Genomic DNA, 19,161 nt, shown 5'->3' with positions numbered 1-19,161 from the left:
GAATTGCAGTTGCATTGTTTTCTAATTGTTAAACAAAACAAGATTGTATTTAAAAGACAAGATAATAAAATAAGCAAATTCAAAAAATTCTAAAATAATCCAAGTACATTTTAGCTGATCAGATCACATCTTATGAAAAATAAATGCAGAACTCCAGATTCAAGTCAGAAAATAAAGATTAGTTGGGATCCCAAAATCAGGTTTGTAGCTTAAAGTACTAGTAGGACTTTTATAAGGCTGTATCACTCCAGATCAGGTTAATGTTTAATCACAAGCAGTTTAAGAATTACTTGAATAATTTAAGCTCATATATAAGTGGTGAATATAGCAGTCACTGACAGCATTAACACTTAATTAATGCAAAAAAAATGCTAAATTAAACATAAAAAAGTAGCTATCTTCCATTAAAAACGCTGCTTGAAACCAAATAGTATAAAAATCTGAAGACTTTAGTCACTGTAATTGGTGTTCTCTGTGTTTGATTCACAAAATAAGTGCCAGCCGAAGAACCATCTTGATGAAACTATGTGGCCAAAAGTATGTGGACATCCTTCCTATGAATTTAAGGTGTCATTAAACAGGTGTGTTCTATAATAATAATGGTTTTGGAAATTATGCCCAGTAAGATGATGGTCAGGTGTCCACATATTTTTGGCATATGTTTTATTCTGAATTGTTTGCTTCAGGTTGTTTATTCTCTATGTGTTCTGTAAGCTGTGTCCTAGGATCAATACGAACACCATTACTATAACCTGAATCCTTTAAATGTGGGTTGTAGAGACAGGAGATTCTGTTTGTCTGTTCTCAGAAGTGATGCACCTGAAGATTTAGGCCAGAAAAAAAACTATACCAAGAGGTAAAGGGACAATCTGAAGCTTTGATCACAATGGATACAAAAAGCAGGTCAGTCATTTAAGCTAATGGAAATGTTTATAGTTCTTTTTATATTTGGACATGGCACTGATTCAGTTATCTTTTGTATACAGAGAACAACTGCAGGAGCAACTTGGCGAGTACATTTTAGACACTCTCAAATACATTCAAACAATCAAAGAATTCTGTGGCCAAGAAGAAAAATGGACCCTCCAGAGGGAGACGGAACTCGAGACAATGAGAGACATCAAAGATCGGGCAGATAAAATCAGCCTAAGGTTCGACCACGTTAAAAACTCAACAAACAGGGCCAAAGCTTTCGGTGAGTACCTGTGGAGCGGTCTGACCCAGATCAAAGCAGATTCCAAGAAACAAGAACTGGAGAAGGAGCTGGGGGAAGTTCTCATAGGTACTTTGGAAGGAATGAAGAAACTCCAGCGCTTCCTGGATTCAATAGAAATGCTAGCGGTCACCTCACTGTTTGTTTTCTCGAGTGAAAGCTTCATGCCAAACGGTGTGACTGCTGCCAGTGTTCGGTCAGTGATCTCTAATGCCAGAAGGGTATCGCGTCTGCTCATCCACTTCAAGAGAGATGCAGAAGCTTTCTTCCTGCCAAGCCTCAGCAATGTGTATGTCTTGGCCCTCCAGCTGGACAAATACATTTGCATTACTCAGCAGCTCTGTGAGAAGTAAGAACGTTAAGAACGTTAGTGCTTAATACAGGGCATAAAATCATGGGCTAGTAACATTTTAGCAATTTTTCAACGTGTTAATTTTTTTTGCAGATCCAGTGGTGTATCAGGTTCTGGAAATGGCTATAAGTGAGTATCATCCAGTAACACAAGTCCTTCCTCTTCTGTAAATCTGTCAAAGCTTACGGCGTGATTTACAGATTCCCTGCATGTGTAACATAATGCAAATAATGAGTTTGAATCCCAGTTTGGAAACAACTAGATTGGGAGGACAAAGGGGGAAATGCAGGAATAGATACACCAAATGTGACTGTTCCACTTTAGTTTGAGTAGACTGCCACTTATGAGTTTTTTTTAGTATGGATCTTGTGTAAAGTCTAGCATCAAGGCTCTTTTCTGTGCTAGCACCCAAGTGGTGGAATGAACTTCCTCTGTCTGTCCGAACATCTGAGTCTCTTGCTGTCTTTAAAAAAAACGATTAAAAACCCACCTTTTTAGTAAGCACTTAATCTGACTGGTACTTATTTACTAAAAAAATTTTCCATTTCCAAAAAAAAATAAAAAAATCCCACTTAGGGTCTAACAGGTTTCAGCAGCTTTGTGTTCTTTGGCTGTTGTTTACTAAAACTTGAGAAAGGAAATGTTTACTATGGAAGCACTTCTGTAAGTTGCTCTGGATAAGAGCATCTGCTAAATGCAGAAAATGTAAATGAAAATGTAAATGTAAATGTGTAAAGAGTTTTTGTTTACTGCTTTAAAGCCAGTTGCTTGAATTTTCACACCTATTTCCTGATCTGTTTTCTTTGTGTTACAGATGGAAAAATGGAAACACTTCACCAAAGTTCACCTTGAGCTTAAGTGAGGAGTTGGTACAAAAAATGGTCGATCATTTGACTCAGCTAAACAAAATCAGGTAAAAACATTAATGTTTGCACATTGTGGATCAGGCTTGGATTGATGGTCAATGCGATAGATTTTTTAGGGGAGAAACAATCTCAGAAATGTACCTTTTTTTCAGGGCGGACGAGTCACTCAGGCTGACCTTTCTGTTTAATAAAGAGGCACAACGCTTCATTGGTTTATTCAGTCAGCGCTCCTCCAGAATGTTTCAGTTTCTGTCTGATTTAGAGCAGGCCGCAGTTCAGCTGGACAGGATGAAAATGGGCTCCAACATTTCCACCGTGGCTGGGAGTTCAGTAGGCATTGCAGGGGGTGTGTTGTCCATCGTAGGTTTGGCCCTTGCTCCTGTCACAGCGGGTGTATCTTTGGTCCTGACACTGACTGGCGTCGGGCTTGGAGTCACCAGTGGTGTCAACAGCATAGTCACGAGCATCACTGAACTTGCAGTAAACAGTCATCATGGGAAAAACGCCAACAACATCTTCATCAAATTCATGGAGGATTTACAGAAGCTTTTAGAATTTTCAGAACAAGTGGCCAGCAGTGAGGAACCTGTAGTAGTCCCGGCTCTCAAAATACTAGCTCGGGTTGGAGCAGTAGCCAAAAGTATTGATGCTCTTGTTGATTTAGCTTCAGCTGTAAAGGCTCTCAGTAGTGAGGAAGTGGTTGTAATGGCAGCTAACCTTGGACTTCAAGAAGCCAAAGCAGCTCGGAAGATCCCCAACCTTGCTGCAGACCTACCTGACATTGGGCAGATAGCTAAAGGTACTCCTCTGGCAATGTCCCAGTCAGCTAGGGCTGGATTCATTACCTTGAATGCCCTCTTCATTGGGCTAGATGTTCTGTTCATCTGTAAAGATAGCATTAGCCTGGCCAAAGGAAGCAAAAATGAGGCGGCTCAGCTCATCCGGGCCAGATCTGTCCTGTGGCGTGCCGAGGTGGAGGCATTGGAGAAGGTCAGTAACCACCTGTGCAAAGGGATTTGGAAGTTTCGCACGAGCCAGGCCATCCTGGAACAACCCTTTCACCCTTAAAGACGCCCAAAATGATCACACAGCAGGACATAAATCAAAAAAGCAAAATAATATTTCTAATTCATTCTAACTGAATGATTTTAATGAAAATCGTACAAATGTGTTTAGATAAACATGTATTTGTTTGCTCATATATTGCATTCTATTATTGCTGAGTATTATAAACCTGTTTAATATTGGTGAAGCTTCTGGTGCTTTACGTTTTCTGGTGAGTGCTTTTTTTTTACACCAGAGCTAATTGTAGGTGTTTAAGGGGAACGGTAACTTGTCAATCAGGTGCTTAATCTACTGTGTAAAATCTTTCAGTTGTTTATATTTTCCTTTTTATTACTTTGTGAAAGTTATGCCTATTTCACCTCATTATGTCCCTATGTTTTTTTACATTCCATTAAAGCTTTATTCTCATCTTCAATGGCTTTGATTGAATTTGGACACAATTGTAAGTCGCTTTGGATGAAACTGTAATGGGGTGGGTTGGTACAACAGATACAACCCACTGTCAAAAGCGGGGCCCAAGATGCAGAGCACAGAAAGGAAAAGGATGGAAATAAATTACAAAAATAAATTTGGCTTTGTTTGTTTATTAGGTTTTTCAACGTCATGTTTTACACTTGGTTACATTCATGACAGAAACGGTAGTTACAGTCATGGACAATTTAGTGTCTCAAATTCACCTCACTTTGCACGTCTTTGGACTGTGGGAGGAAACCAGAGTTAACCCGGGAAGAAACCCACACAGACACGCGGAGAACATGCAAACTCCACACAGAAAGGACCCGGACCGCCCCACCTGGGGATCAAACCCAGGACCTTCTTGCTGTAGGGCAACAGTGCTACCTACTTAGCCACCGTGCCGCCCACATAACTGGGTAATCCCCTAAAAAGCAAAGGAAAAAGCACTAGGTGGCACCCACAGCCAGCCAACCAGCTACTCGATCCACCAATTAACTGAATGATTCTTCCTGAAATCTAAAAAGAACAGAGAACATTAAGAAGCTAGCTAACTAGAGGAATCGACTCGCGATTCAACTCATCTGATTCAACTAAATAATCGATTTGCAAAGGGTGTACTGTACTTAGGTCAGAGAAATGGCTTCCCAAAAATGAAAGTATTCCATCAACAGAACAGTACAGGGCTGCATGTTCGACTTCTACAAGAACTGTAAAGCAAAGTGAAGCTTGTTTTTCTTCAGTGTCTGCATTAAAACACTTCCCTCTTATTATAAGTGTGTAAGATGATATATTACACTTGTTCTTTGCTCAACTGGTTCTGCATGTATTTTACTTTCACCTTTGAAAAATGGTAGATGAAACTCAAGGCAAACACCCGGATGGCCGAAAGCACTGCTGAGATTCAAACCTGAATCCAGCAGAATAGGCCGTGCACCAAACATGAAACAGTCTGTAAAATGAAGCACAATTAATGCAGTTAGTTCTTTGGATGGTTATGTACAGTTTTACACCAAAGTAAGGGTGGCATGGTGGCTATGTGGGTAGCACTGTCACCTCACAGCAAGAAGGTCCTGGGTTCGATCCCCAGGTGGGGCGATCCAGGTCTTTTCTGTGTGGAGTTTGCATGTTTTTCCCGAGTCTGCGTGGGTTTACTCCAGGTGCTCCGGTTTCCTCCCACAGTCCAAAGACGTGCTAGTGAGGTGAATTGGAGACACTAAATTGTCCATGACTGTGTTCGATATAACCTTGTGTAACGAGTAACTAGTTCCTGTCATGAATGTAACCAAAAGTGTAAAACATGATGTTAAAAAAAAACAAACACAAACAAAAAAGTAAGTAACAGCAAACAAACTAACAAAACAACCCAAAAGAGCAACACTAATTCATTTATTGCATGATATTTACTTGCTTAACAAAAGTAAAACGAATTTTAAAATATTTACACAATTCCAGCTGTTCTTTGTTCAAAAGCCAGGTTATTTTTTTTTATATCTATTGACTTTTATCTTCTCCTTAAAAATGTAAACATGTACAAACAGTGTGTTTATTATAATAAACAATCAGGTAGGGAAAATTGCTCCCTTAGAAAATAATTATAAAAGGGAAAAAAAACCTGTTCAGTTCAGATTTAGTGCAGATTCAGTTCTCCATCGTCTCTTTTGGTTGTTTTTCCTCTTTTTATCACTGTGTGTTACACTTTTGATGAATATTTTGCCTGCACCTTGATATCACTGAGGGTTCCTGAACCTCTGAGTCTGTGGATTAAATGCATATTACAACATGCACAACCATGTAAATGGGTCTGCAAAGTCACTGACAATATAAATCTATATTTATGAGGTAAAAATGAGGTAAAAAACATATTCTGATATACAGTCAGCAGCGTATGGTTTTAAAGCAGCAGAGATATAAGATATCCTGACTCCCAAAGTCAAGATTTGGACACACTTAATGTAGGATGTCAAATATTTCAACTCACCATTTGGAACATCTCGCCTTGATCGTCTGCTCTCTTCCTCGTCATTGATTCTCAATATGTCGCCCCACAAACCAGGCTCCTGCATTTCCTTCTTCCTAAGACTCTTTCTGATTCTGTGCAGCTTCTCTACTTCTTTCCTCCTCTCTTCTTCCTCTCTCCTTTCTTCCTGCTCCTCTCTCACCCTGGACTGCTCTAGTATCTCGTCGTTAAACAGCACTGATCCTCCATTAGTAGAAACCATCTCCTGGATTTTAGACAGAAGTTCAGCCACCAGGTCCTCTCCCCTCCTGGGTTTTCCGTGGAGAGCATGATAACGCCCACCACACTTTTCCACCAGGATTTGCAGCTCGATGTTTGTCTCCACTTCGTCCTTCAGACCAGAGTAATAGAGGGTCTTGGGGTCCTTCACGGTGAACAGCACGAGCGTGTGATTCCAGACTCGAGGGCCGAACAGCTCCACGTGTTCCTCTGCAACACGTCGATCCCGTCCGGAGAAGGAGAACGACAGGGGTATCACCAGCAGCAGAGCATGGGCACCAGGGTGGCACAGGCTCATACTAGTAACCATTTCTTTTCTAACAGCAGCTGGTGATGCTGAGGTGCCAGTCAGGTTGAACCAGTCCCAGCCTGGTGTGTCCACCACCACAACCTGCCTTCCTTTTACCAGACCCTCTCGCCGCAAACTTTTCTTGGTTCTAATGCCGACCTGGTCGAAGGCCATTGTGCCTAGGATGGCATTACCGGCTGCGCTCTTCCCAGCCTCTCTCTCCCCAATCAGGACAATGTTTAGGGGAGGTTCCGAGGGCAGAGATGAAGATTGGTCTGGTTACAAAAACAAGAAAATTGCATTATTACAGTTGGATGCAGTGCACACGTAAGTTCACAGTTGAGCTGCAATGAAGAATGGGATAAACTGCCCAAATCTATTTGTGCAAACTTGTAAAGATGTGTTCTACAAGACTCACAGCTGTAATTTTAGCCATAGGGACGTCCACAAAGTATTGAATATAGGGTTTGAATGCTTTTATGAATAAGATATTTCAGTCTATGATTATTGAATCATTTTAAAAACCCTAAAATCATGTTTCACTTTGTCACTATGAGTGATTTAGATTAGACTGATTGGTAAAATGACAAATATGTCCATTTAAAATCCAATTTACAAAACAAAAGTCAAGGGGTTTGAATCCACTGAATAAATAAAATCATTTTACATACTGCAGATTTAAAAGCATTTTGACAGCAAAGCTTTAAACAACGATCACTTGTTTACTATTAACATAGAAGTAATACATTAATACGTATATTTTACCTCTTATATGAGTTTGAACTTACTGTGTCTGTAGGATCCTTGTGGTTCTTCCATGGCCTCAGCGCTACACCATCACTCTTCAAGAAAAAAAGTCCACACGTTTACAGCTAAAGCACAGTCACAGCAATTCTGACTGCTAAACGACTTTCACTTACCACCTAGAGGCAATAGATCTTGTTTTTAATACGTTTATTATTACTATTATGGTACAGCAGAACTCTAAAGCTGTGCTAGCGAGGCAGTGCATCGGTGGAAACTGTAATATAACTGTTTTCTGCTCTTTATGTTATCAGTGTTGTTATTGTGTAGAGCTTCATGGTAAACTGCTTTTACAACCTTTTACTGTCACACCAAATCAAAGTGCACACACTGAATGTCAGCAGAAGTGGAGAAAGTCATAACGTTCTAACAAATTCTATAGGGACCTTCTGATTTACATTACTATATCGGGGGTATTTTTAATACATTTCCCCAATATATACAGCAGCTTATTTTATACACAGAAATTCTGTTCTTTTTGCTTGATTTGAATTACAGTAAGATTGTCTCTCTGCCACCTTAAATAAAGAAACTGGTTTATTACTTCACCACATGCACATTATATTTGTACTATCTTCTATATTGCTGTGTTGGATCAACACTCGTAGGTCCAAAGTCCAGATGAATTGCACTTTTATTACCGACCTTTTTTGTGTGCACGCTAGAAGAACAGCTTAATCTTCTGGGCAGTTTGCAGCAGGAATCATGGAAAAAATCGGGGACTACCTCTTCAAGCATAAAGGACATGTGTTCGTCAATAATATGACAACACCAGAATACATCGATTCCCTTCAAACATTTGAAATAAGAGACAGTGACATTTTTTTGGTGACCTATCCCAAGTCAGGTGAGTTAATCTATCAAAATCAGAATCCTACTTACTCTAGTAGTATGTTGATTGTACAGTAAACAGCATTTTGTTTTGCATTTTGCACGATTCCACAGGTACAATATGGACACAGAACATCATAACACTAATCTGTGAGTCAGACTACAAGGATAATGATTTATTTCCAAACAATTCGGAGAAAATGCCCTGGCTCGAGTATCCTGAGGGTCACACTGAATACAGTTCACGACCGTCTCCACGCCTTTTTGTGTCTCACCTCAAACCAGCACTCATGCCGCCTGGCCTGAAGGAAAAAAAGCCAAAAGTAGGTGTATAAACTGTAAACTTCACAATCTTACAATCTATACATTGAAATTGTTATATGAATACAAAATGTTAGTGAACAATGTGTCATAAAATAAATCATTCATGTCTGTAAAATATTTCTAAATGCCAGATTGTGTACGTGATGAGAAACCCAAAAGACAACGCTGTGTCTTATTTCCACTTCGGCCACGTGCTGAAAATCATGGAGACCCCCAAAACTTTTGAAGACTTTCTCCATCAGTATCTGGCTGGAAATGGTCAGTCTGAGCACTGTTTTAATAATGCTTAGACTGAACACTGCTTTAATAATGCTTAAACTGAGCACTGCTTTAATAATGTTTAGACTGAGCACTGCTTTAATAATGCTTAGACTGAGCACTGCTTTAATAATGTTAACACTGAGCACTGTTTTAATAATACTTAGACTGAACACTGCTTGACTCTGCAGTTGGAGGATCTTCATGGTTCGATCATATCCGAGAGTGGTACACACACCGCAGCGAATATGATATCTTGTTCCTGACATATGAGGACATGCTCATGGTAAGCTATCAGTTCATGTACAGCTAAAATCTCTTTAAGAATAAATAATTATTTACAAATATTAAGTAAGGAATGAAACATGAGACATTCTGTTATTGAAAAATAATCAATATCAGGGTCAGGCAGCAACATCCCACCTTATCGCTAATTGTTTTCTGAACACAGCACGTCATCGACTGTTTTATTCTGTTTATATCATGACAACTTGCCAACAACCACAATTCTTGTTCAATAAAAACATATTAGAAGTTCTATTACTGCTCTATGATTATAGTTAATGAAGTGAAACCATGAAAATATAAATATAAAACAATTTACTATTAGGTTTTATTTATTAGATTATAAAATAGGGACATAACACTGCCTTCACTGGAAAGATCTTTAGAGTAACTCAGTTGTTAAATTGTGTCGCGCAGTAAACCCAGAAGTATGATGAAATGGTAATATGCATAAAATATAACATCCCCTAAACCATTTTCTGCATTCCTCCAGGATTTAAGGTCAGCTGTGGAAAAGATCTGTAAATTTTTGGGACGAGAGTTAAGTGAAGCAGAAGTATCTCGCGTGGTGGAGAAAGCTACCTTCAGGAACATGAAGAATGATCCAAAAGCCAATTATGAATTTGTTCCTTCAGATATGCTCCAAAAAGGCACGTTCATGCGTAAAGGTCAGTTTTCATTTTCATGTCATTTAAATAGTGACTATTTAAATGCTCATGTAGATCATTAAGTGGGTCGCTCTTTAATAAGAGTTGCATGTGAATAAAATTTTGGAAATTAATCAGATCAGCTGAGAAATTAAGTCTGGACGTTTTAATAACATGTACATGTTCATACATACAGCATGTGCAATTTCTGCTTTTAAAAATCTCCAAAGCAAGATTAGACACAATACAGGATGAAAATCTTTGTGTGGCATGTTGCAGGTACTATCGGAGACTGGAAAAACACCTTCACTGTGGCACAAAATGAGATGTTCGACCTCCTTTATCAGGAAAGGATGAAAGGTGTTCCTTTCAAGTTCACATGGGACTAAAAACACTCGGACGTGACCCAGACTGGATCTCCGGTAGCTCCTGATGAGACAGGAGCATCTTAGACCAGCTTTCTATGATTAATTTGATTAATTCAACAGTAGGATCCTGTCATTTGCATTAATAAAACAGATTTACTCATGCATTTGAATTTATTCTGAAAATCTGATGGGTTAAAATAAATGTACATCACCTCACATTAGTAATTTGGTGGTGTAGGAAGTTCTATAAAAGCAGTCACGTCTGTGGCATGGTCTCCTAATCCAGCATCAGCATCTTGCCTTACCATCTTACCATCACTCTTCAAGAAAAAAGTCCACACATTTACAACTTAAGCACAGTCACGGCAATTCTGACTGCTAAACGACTTTCACTTACCAACTAGAGGCAATAGATCTTGTTTTTAATACGTTTATTATTACTATTATGGTACAGCAGAACTCTAAAGCTGTGGTAGGAGGCAGTGCATCGGTGGAAACTGTAATATAACATATATAATATGTTTTCTGCTCTTTATGTTATCAGTGTTGTTATTGTGTAGAGTTTCATGGTAAACCGCTTTTACAACCTTTTACTGTCACACCAAATCAAAGTGCACACACTGAATGTCAGCAGAAGTGGAGAAAGTCATAACGTTCTAATAAATTCTATAGGGACCTTCTGATCTATCGTGTTTACATTACTATATCGGGGGTATTTTTAATACATTTCCCCAATATATACAGCAGCTTATTTTATACACAGAAATTCTGTTCTTTTTGTTTGATTTGAATTACAGTAAGATTGTCTCTCTGCCACCTTAAATAAAGAAACTGGTTTATTACTTCACCACATGCACATTATATTTGTACTCTATCTGCTATATTGCTGTGTTGGATCAACACTCGTAGGTCCAAAGTCCAGATGAATTGCACTTTTATTATCGACCTTTTTTGTGTGCATGCTAGAAAAACAGCTTAATCTTCTGGGCAGTTTGCAGCAGGAATCATGGAAAAAATCGGGGACTACCTCTTCAAGCATAAAGGACATGTGTTCGTCAATAATATGACAACACCCGAATACATCGATTCCCTTCAAACATTTGAAATAAGAGACAGTGACATTTTTTTGGTGACCTATCCCAAGTCAGGTGAGTTAATCTATCAAAATCAGAATCCTACTTACTCTAGTAGTATGTTGATTGTACAGTAAACAGCATTTTGTTTTGCATTTTGCATGATTCCACAGGTACAATATGGACACAGAACATCATAACACTAATCTGTGAGTCAGACTACAAGGATAACGACCCATTTCCAAACAATTTTGAGAAAATGCCCTGGCTCGAGTATCCTGAGGGTCACACTGAATACAGTTCACGACCGTCTCCACGCCTTTTTGTGTCTCACCTCAAACCAGCACTCATGCCGCCTGGCCTGAAGGAAAAAAAGCCAAAAGTAGGTGTATAAACTGTAAACTTCACAATCCTACAATATATACATTAAACAACTTATTAAATAAATAAAATTTAGAAATTGTTGTATAAATACAAAATTTTAGTCAACAATGTGTCATGAAATACTCATTCATGTCTGTAAACTGTTTCTAAATGCCAGATTGTGTATGTGATGAGAAACCCAAAAGACAACGCTGTGTCTTATTTCCACTTCTGCCACGTGTGGGAAACCCTGGAGACCCCCAAAACTTTTGAAGACTTTCTCCAGCAGTATTTGGTTGGAAATGGTAAGTCTAAGTTAAGACATCTAAACGCCTTTAATTAAACACTAACAGAAACAGAATAGTGTGCACTGCTTTAATAATACTTAGACTGAACACTGCTTGACTCTGCAGTTGGAGGATCTTCGTGGTTTGATCATATCCGAGAGTGGTACACACACCGCAGCGAATATGATATCTTGTTCCTGACATATGAGGACATGCTCATGGTAAGCTATCAGTTCATGTACAGCTAAAATCTCTTTAAGAATCGATAATTATCTACAAATGTCAAGTAAGGAATAAAACATGAGACATGATGGCTGCAGCATCCCACCTTATTGCTAATTGTTTTCTGAACACAGCATGTCATTGACTGTTGTATTCTGCTTATATCATGACAACTTTTCATTAACAATTCTTGTTAAATAAAAAACACATTAGAAGTTTTTTACCATTATATGATTATAGTTAATTATGTGGAACCATAAAAATATAAATATAAAACTCTAAAATAGAACCACAGATTATAAATTGTGTTGTGCAATGAACCCTGAGTTATGATGAAATGGTAATATGCATCAAATATAACATCCCTTAAACCCTTTTCTGCATTCCTCCAGGATTTAAGGTCAGCTGTGGAGAAGATCTGTAAATTTCTGGGACGAGAGTTCAGTGAAGCTGAAGTATCTCGCGTGGTGGAGAAAGCTACCTTCAGGAACATGAAGAAGGATCCAAAAGCCAATTATGAATTTGTTCCTTCAGATCTGCTCCAAAAAGGCACGTTCATGCGTAAAGGTCAGTTTTCATGTCATTTAAATAGTGACTATTTAAATGCTCATGTAGATCATTAAGTGGGTCGCTCTTTAATAAGAGTTGCATGTGAATAAAATTTTGGAAATTAATCAGATCAGCTGAGAAATTAAGTCTGGACGTTTTAATAACATGTACATGTTCATACATACAGCATGTGCAATTTCTGCTTTTAAAAATCTCCAAAGCAAGATTAGACACAATACAGGATGAAAATATTTGTGTGGCATGTTGCAGGTACTATCGGAGACTGGAAAAACACCTTCACTGTGGCACAAAATGAGATGTTCGACCTCCTTTATCAGGAAAGGATGAAAGGTGTTCCTTTCAAGTTCACATGGGACTAAAAACACTCGGACGTGACCCAGACTGGATCTCCGTTAGCTCCTGATGAGACAGGAGCATCTTAAGCCAGATCCCTATGATTAATTTAATAGTCATTAACAGTAGGCTCCTATAATCCGCATTAATAAAACAGATTTACTCATGAATTTGAATTTATTCTGAAAATCTGATGGGTTAAAATAAATGTACATCACCTCACATTAGTAATTTGGTGGTGTAGGAAGCTCTATAAAAGCGGTCACGTCTGTGGCATGGTCTCCTAATCAAGCATCAGCATTTTGCCTTCTTCACATTAAATGTTAAAGTGAGATCACTGAAGTCTGTCCAGCTTTAAATGTAGTAGAAATAATGAACAGCAGAGGTCAGTAAAGAACTGCAGGTGCACTTTATATTTCCTCATAAGTCTAATAATTAATGCTAAACCTGGCGCGGTCTCAGCACAAGTCATACAGATGGCTACAGTAAATTAATTTCTATATAGCCAAAAGTATGTAAAACCCTATTAATTATCGGGTTTAATGCGTTTCAACCACACCCTAACAACAAAATCAATTAAATAAAGTGAATGTTATTCTTCAGACTCAGTTTGGGGAAGGCTCTTTGCTGTTTCAGCTCGACTGTGTCCCTGTGCATAAGTAATTTAAGACTTGGATTGATAAATTCAGTGGCCATCACAGAAGCCAAGTTTAACCCTGCTGACCAACTTTAAGATGAATTTAACCTGTAAGATCATAACGATTGTTATCCAGGCCTTCTCATCCAACAACAGCGCCTGACTTAACTAATGCTCCGACAAACGTACTCCAAAATCTTGAGGTAAGCCTTTCCAAATAAGTGAAATACTTTATTAGAGTCTAGAAACCCTGGTGTAAAGGACACCACTACTGTACTCTTGTTCGGTGGAAACACATAACTTAGGATTTATACTTTTCAACTACTCAAGATAGATAGATAGATAGATAGATAGATAGATAGATAGATAGATAGATAGATAGATAGATAGATAGATAGGTAGGTAGGTAGGTAGGTAGGTAGGTAGGTAGGTAGGTAGGTAGGTAGGTAGGTAGGTAGGTAGGTAGATAGATAGATAGACAATGACAACAACAACATGTGACAGCAAATTTGGGGTCTAGAAAATAAGGTGACTTCAGTGAATAATAATAATAAGAAGATATACTTTATTTGTCTAAGTGGTTTATGTTCGAGGAAAACAGCCCTAATCAGTCCAACAACATTAGACAACATTATTAGATCTGGTTGCCTCGACTGTGAACAGACTCGTTGTAGAGAAAAAAAGACCTCATATGCCGCTTTTTAGCACAGCGTAACTGTTTTAGCTGGTTGTTAAGCACACTTTTCTGTGTCTTCACTGTTAAGTGAAGGGGGGGTGTAGTATTGTTCAAGAAATGAAATGAATAACAAAATAATTTAAATAAACTGGCATCTCCACTTGTTTTATGATTTTATAAAGACTTAAGGTAAATTAATCATCATGAATCACACACCAGTCAACACCAATTACAGAGAAATTCACATTCAAACACTGAAGGGTTTACAAATAAACAAACTGCTCTAGCAGTAAAAGGGACCAAGTTTGCAGTGTGAATCCAATCTGTATTTTTGTACAGCAATGTATGGAATGACTTCAGACAAGTATAAGGAATTAACCTAAATACTGTATGATAAAAATAGACCTGACATATGCACTCATCCACTTCATCACTTGTTTTTAAATGAAACATAAATACTGTAACTGTAAGCATATCACTTATCTTTATGCCAGGAGCCAGCAGACCGAGCAAAATTCAGGACACTTCAGGATAATTAGATGCAACTGGCTGAGGAGCTTTAGTATGTAATATTTTATAATATTTTGGGGTCTTGTGAGCGCCTTTATAAAAATGCATAACTGCAAAGCCACGTCCAGAATAAACGTTTGTAACGTTTGATTGCACTGCACGTCTTCTCTGTAGTTATTAATCTATTATGTTGAAGTTATGTAAGGAAGCTTCAAGCTTTTATGTTAAGCAGCACTCTAAAAAACACTTTTAATCCCACAAGCTTTACTTCAGTTCTGCTTCACAGATTTAAGGGCTGCACTGACCAAATCTAAATGCAAATCACACTAACAAACATTTGTGCATGTAGCTTTGAGCAGTAAGCAAGTCCTCGCCAAGAAAGAGAAAAACATCTTCTCCAACCTCAAAAGCCTGCAATGCAAATAAATGCTGCTTTTTAATTCAGTTTCCTTTCAGTGCTGCAGTTCCAATTTGATTTACATTTGGCAAACTTTTTTTTTTTAAGTAAACACAGAAGTGAGGCAGAATCCAGTCCAAGCAAGAGCAAAAGAACAGCCAGTGATCAGCCATACAAGTGCAACAAGGATAATAAAACTGGTAATTATTGATAACAATGCAATTAACAATAGACTTTATATGTAAACAGTGTAGTACTCAAGCACAAGACTTTAAATGATCAAGACAAAGTGAACAAACCTAAAATCTCAGAAATAGGTGAGCACATCCTTTGTACAACCTTATAAAATGCTTACATATGATTTGTAGTTACCAAACTAAGTTGCACTAGGAAAAGCAGAAATATACAAGTGTACCTGCGTTTGTACACTATATGGCCAGTTGAAAGTTGGAAGCATATTATTTCCATTTAAAACAGATGAATTCAAAAAGTAGAAGGGGTGTCCCAATACTTTTGTCTTTATTTTGCTTTTAAATAAATTTTATCACTACATACAGGGTTCAAATCCCTACTGGTTATGTCGGCCAGTCTGACACCTATACAGTCGTGGTTGGCTGAGGCCCTGCAATGGATTGGCATTCTGACAGGGGTGTATTACCACATGGTGCCTGGTGATTCTGGGGACCAGGCCCACCATGACACTGACCAGAACAAAGTGCAGATTGAACATGAAAATAAACTGAATTACCAGCTGCTAGAATTGTGAATTTATAGTAATAACTGGGTATAAGAAGATTGTTATAATAAGATCGTTCTGTAGGGTCGTTATAACTCACTATTAAATGATGAAATATTGATCGGTTATTGTCTAAATATGTATTTTTTCTATATAAAGTTACAATTTTGTCTTCTTGTACTTATATACAGGTACAATCATCCATACAGATGATATTGGTATCTAATGCTGCTTAGAAATGGTTCCAAGTGACATTCCCACTCCAAGTGAACTTCCTAAACATTGTAATGATTGTGGCATAATCTAATGGGTTCACTCAAACTAGTCCTATTTATATGGACACACAGCTCCCCAGCTACAGTCAAGCAAACCCACTGTTTTGTTTCTATCATGTTGTTCTATTATGTACGTGGTTGAATGACAATAAAGCTGAGTCTGAGTAGGTGGCCACATCATAAAGTTTATAGGCATTGAGGAAAAACAAGCATCAAATTAGTGATATATATTTTTTGGGCTGCTAAAAATCCTTACAATTTCCAATAATGCACAGACATATGTATTCCTCACAAGTGTATATATAATGTTTGATTTTTTACCTATACAAGGGTAAGAAGGGCAGTTTCAGGTTGCCAAGAATGTGAAACATAAACTGTGTGTTGGGTTTCAGAGCTGCCTTGTATCGATGAACATGCATGGTTTACGTATATAAGCAGAAAGCTTAAAACATTAAGCTCATCTGGTTTTTAGTTTTTTTTTATAGATCTTGCCTTTGTGTTGATCTCAAAAAGACTTGCTTACAGCAGAGATGCTCACCAAAAAAGTGTGTGTGTGTGTGTGTGTGTGTATGTTTTTTACAAAAAAAAAATAAGTTGCTAAATGATCCTCTCACTGTGCGCTTGAACTGGAATCTAAACCAGGCCATGTATTGTTATAAAAATAAAGTTGCTGCCTCCTTATATTAACTTCACTGAGAACATTATGTGCCACTAGAGCACCGCTAGATGAATAGACCACAGAAATACCCAAGGCAAGGTGGGATAGATTTTTTTATTTATGGATGATGCTGGATTATAGCCGGCATCTGTTTTTCCCTAACACAGCACCACCCCAGACATAGTTCATCATCATTTTCACAGAAATAGAACAATCTTCTCATTTATTCAGTATAAAAGCAATTAAACTCAAAACTCTGTCCAGCCAGCTTGGTGGACGTTAGTGGTTTATACTGGGTATTGATTCAGGCTACCCAGGATAATTCTATTTAGGCAAAAACTCATGTGATTATTTCTCATGAGCACATTTGTTGTGTAATACTGGACTCCATAATGAAAATCCTATCTGTAAATTGGAATTGATGTTATCTGATGAACGGATATGATAAACGGACTAAATCAGGTCGTATCTCTTCAAATCTAATTTGCTTACCAAAACGCAGACCGCTTGCAGTTGTTAGGGCGGTCTGCATATTGTTCTGGTTATAGTTGGGCCCCAAACTATTAAAAAAAAACCTAAGCATTTATTATTTGCATTTAAATAAAGCAGAATCATCTACATACGTGTTTGGTTCTCTATTTGAAGATCAAACATGATCGAGAGAAATATTAAATAATTTAAAAACTATTTTATTGAGTTATTTACGACTTATTTATTATTGTACTGCTTAAAACAAGGTAACTTCGCATGTCCTTTTATCTTTATTACATTTTAAGCATGTTTTTTCTGAGGTTAAATACACAGACACAGTGAACCCATGGCACAAGAACGACTACATTTTATATTTTAGGGGGTTTGAACTTGTAACTGCAGCACAAAGATCAGAGAAGATCCTCTTTATGAACAATAATTTGCTCATACAAACATAAAAAAGCAATTTTGCTTTTGTTTGTAATATACATACATACATACTGTATGTCTTTGTGTAAATGGGTGGATGAGTAAGTGAGTGATACCTTGTGATGGCTTGGTACCCTGTCCAGTCTCTTAAAGGATCTGGAAACAATAGAATTTCAGTAATTTCCTTTGGAATAAATAAATACATAAGTAAGTAAATAGGTAGGTAGGTAAGTAAGTAGGTAGGTCTGTCTGTCTATCTATCTACAATTACAAAAAAAGATGAAAATATGTACTTGGCATGATTATTCGTTTAATGATCTAGAAAGTTCAATCATTGTATTGTACATTGTAGCATGACCCACTAATTGCTCATAATTGATTGTAGATAATGACTTTACTGTGGACATACTAATAGGGTTGTTCACATTTTTAGTTAATTTACATTTAAACTGACTCCTTAGGTTTATAATGTCCTATAATGTCCAAATTTGCTGTTGATATTAATTTTGACCTGATGATGATGTATTTTAGAAAACCAAAACAGATTTATACCAAATTTACTCCAACTTTTAAGTGACATTTCATTGTAATATAATTAGCATGTTACCAGTACAAAAGTAATATTTATTAAAGTGGCAAACTCACAGGCATTGGTTTCAGTGGGGCAGCAGGGCAGCAGGGCAGCACAGTGGCTTAGTGGGTAGCACTGTCGCCTCACAGCAAGAAGGTCCTGGGTTCGATCCCCAGGCAGGGCGGTCCGGGTCCTTTCTGAGCAGAGTTTGCATGTTCTCCCCGTGTCTGCGTGGGTTTCCTTCGGGAGCTCCGGTTTCCTCCCACAGTCCAAAAACATGCAGTCAGGTTAATTGAATGGGTGTATGTGTATGTGTATGTGTATGTGTATGTGTATGTGTGTGTGTGTCTGCCGTGCGATGGACTGGCACCCCATCCAGGGTGTTACTGTGTGCCTTGCGCCCATTGAAAAGCTGGGATAGGCTCCAGCACCCCCTTGCGACCCTAATTGGATAAGAAAATGAATAAATGAATTTTGAGGTTTCCTGTGCACTAAACTGTCATAAAAATATACAATTTACAACAAAGAAAGCAAAAGCAACACAATATTATTATTCTTTATTATTCTATATTATTTATATTATTTTTTTTATATTATTCTTATCAATATTATTCTTGTTGAGTGAACAAGACATAGTCGAGTGAATTTGAACATGCTTTTAGCAGATCATTTGTCAGCTAAAATAAAACCTCATTCATATACATTAGTGCTACAAATCAGCGTGTGCACTCACCTCTTGGCATTTTCTGTATTTAATTAGACACTAAATGCACACCAGCTCTGTGAGCCTTCAGTTAAGAATAAAGCAATATCTCTCTTCTCAAATTATTATATGTTGTGACAAGTGCACAATACTCAATCCTGAGTAGCAAGAACAGTCTGACAAATGATTTAAAAGTTAATGGAACCCACAAATAATCTACTTAAAAGTGTTAATCATGTTATTTGTACGTGTAAAA

General features: G+C 37.7%; 4 protein-coding genes across 4 annotated transcripts; 3 read left to right on the top strand and 1 right to left on the bottom strand.

Moving 5' to 3' along the window:
• Positions 1-844: 844 nt before the first annotated feature.
• Positions 845-3,911, top strand: LOC134300349 (uncharacterized). Its single transcript, XM_062985069.1, has 5 exons — positions 845-903; positions 987-1,562; positions 1,659-1,694; positions 2,380-2,478; positions 2,584-3,911. The coding sequence occupies exons 1-5, from the start codon at positions 887-889 to the stop codon at positions 3,497-3,499; spliced, it is 1,644 nt and encodes a 547-aa protein (XP_062841139.1). The 5' UTR covers positions 845-886; the 3' UTR covers positions 3,500-3,911.
• Positions 3,912-5,407: 1,496 nt separating this feature from the next.
• LOC134300183 (GTPase IMAP family member 4-like) lies at positions 5,408-7,348 on the bottom strand. The gene is made up of 3 exons (XM_062984856.1): positions 7,266-7,348; positions 5,931-6,752; positions 5,408-5,706 (listed from the first exon to the last, which is right to left on the bottom strand). Exons 1-3 carry the CDS (start codon positions 7,294-7,296, stop codon positions 5,633-5,635), a joined length of 927 nt encoding a protein of 308 aa, XP_062840926.1. The 5' UTR covers positions 7,297-7,348; the 3' UTR covers positions 5,408-5,632.
• A 593-nt stretch (positions 7,349-7,941) lies between these two features.
• On the top strand, positions 7,942-10,156 carry LOC134335982 (amine sulfotransferase-like). The gene is made up of 6 exons (XM_063018647.1): positions 7,942-8,128; positions 8,227-8,435; positions 8,568-8,694; positions 8,886-8,980; positions 9,473-9,647; positions 9,906-10,156. Exons 1-6 carry the CDS (start codon positions 7,987-7,989, stop codon positions 10,013-10,015), a joined length of 858 nt encoding a protein of 285 aa, XP_062874717.1. The 5' UTR covers positions 7,942-7,986; the 3' UTR covers positions 10,016-10,156.
• Positions 10,157-10,920: 764 nt separating this feature from the next.
• On the top strand, positions 10,921-13,012 carry LOC134335980 (amine sulfotransferase-like). Its single transcript, XM_063018646.1, has 6 exons — positions 10,921-11,142; positions 11,241-11,449; positions 11,609-11,735; positions 11,844-11,938; positions 12,332-12,506; positions 12,759-13,012. Exons 1-6 carry the CDS (start codon positions 11,001-11,003, stop codon positions 12,866-12,868), a joined length of 858 nt encoding a protein of 285 aa, XP_062874716.1. The 5' UTR covers positions 10,921-11,000; the 3' UTR covers positions 12,869-13,012.
• The last annotated feature ends 6,149 nt before the right edge of the window (positions 13,013-19,161 follow it).

The sequence above is a fragment of the Trichomycterus rosablanca genome, chromosome 22 (assembly GCF_030014385.1).
Source record: "Trichomycterus rosablanca isolate fTriRos1 chromosome 22, fTriRos1.hap1, whole genome shotgun sequence".
Lineage (NCBI taxonomy): Eukaryota > Metazoa > Chordata > Actinopteri > Siluriformes > Trichomycteridae > Trichomycterus > Trichomycterus rosablanca.
This window is presented reverse-complemented; position numbering and strand designations above follow the sequence as displayed.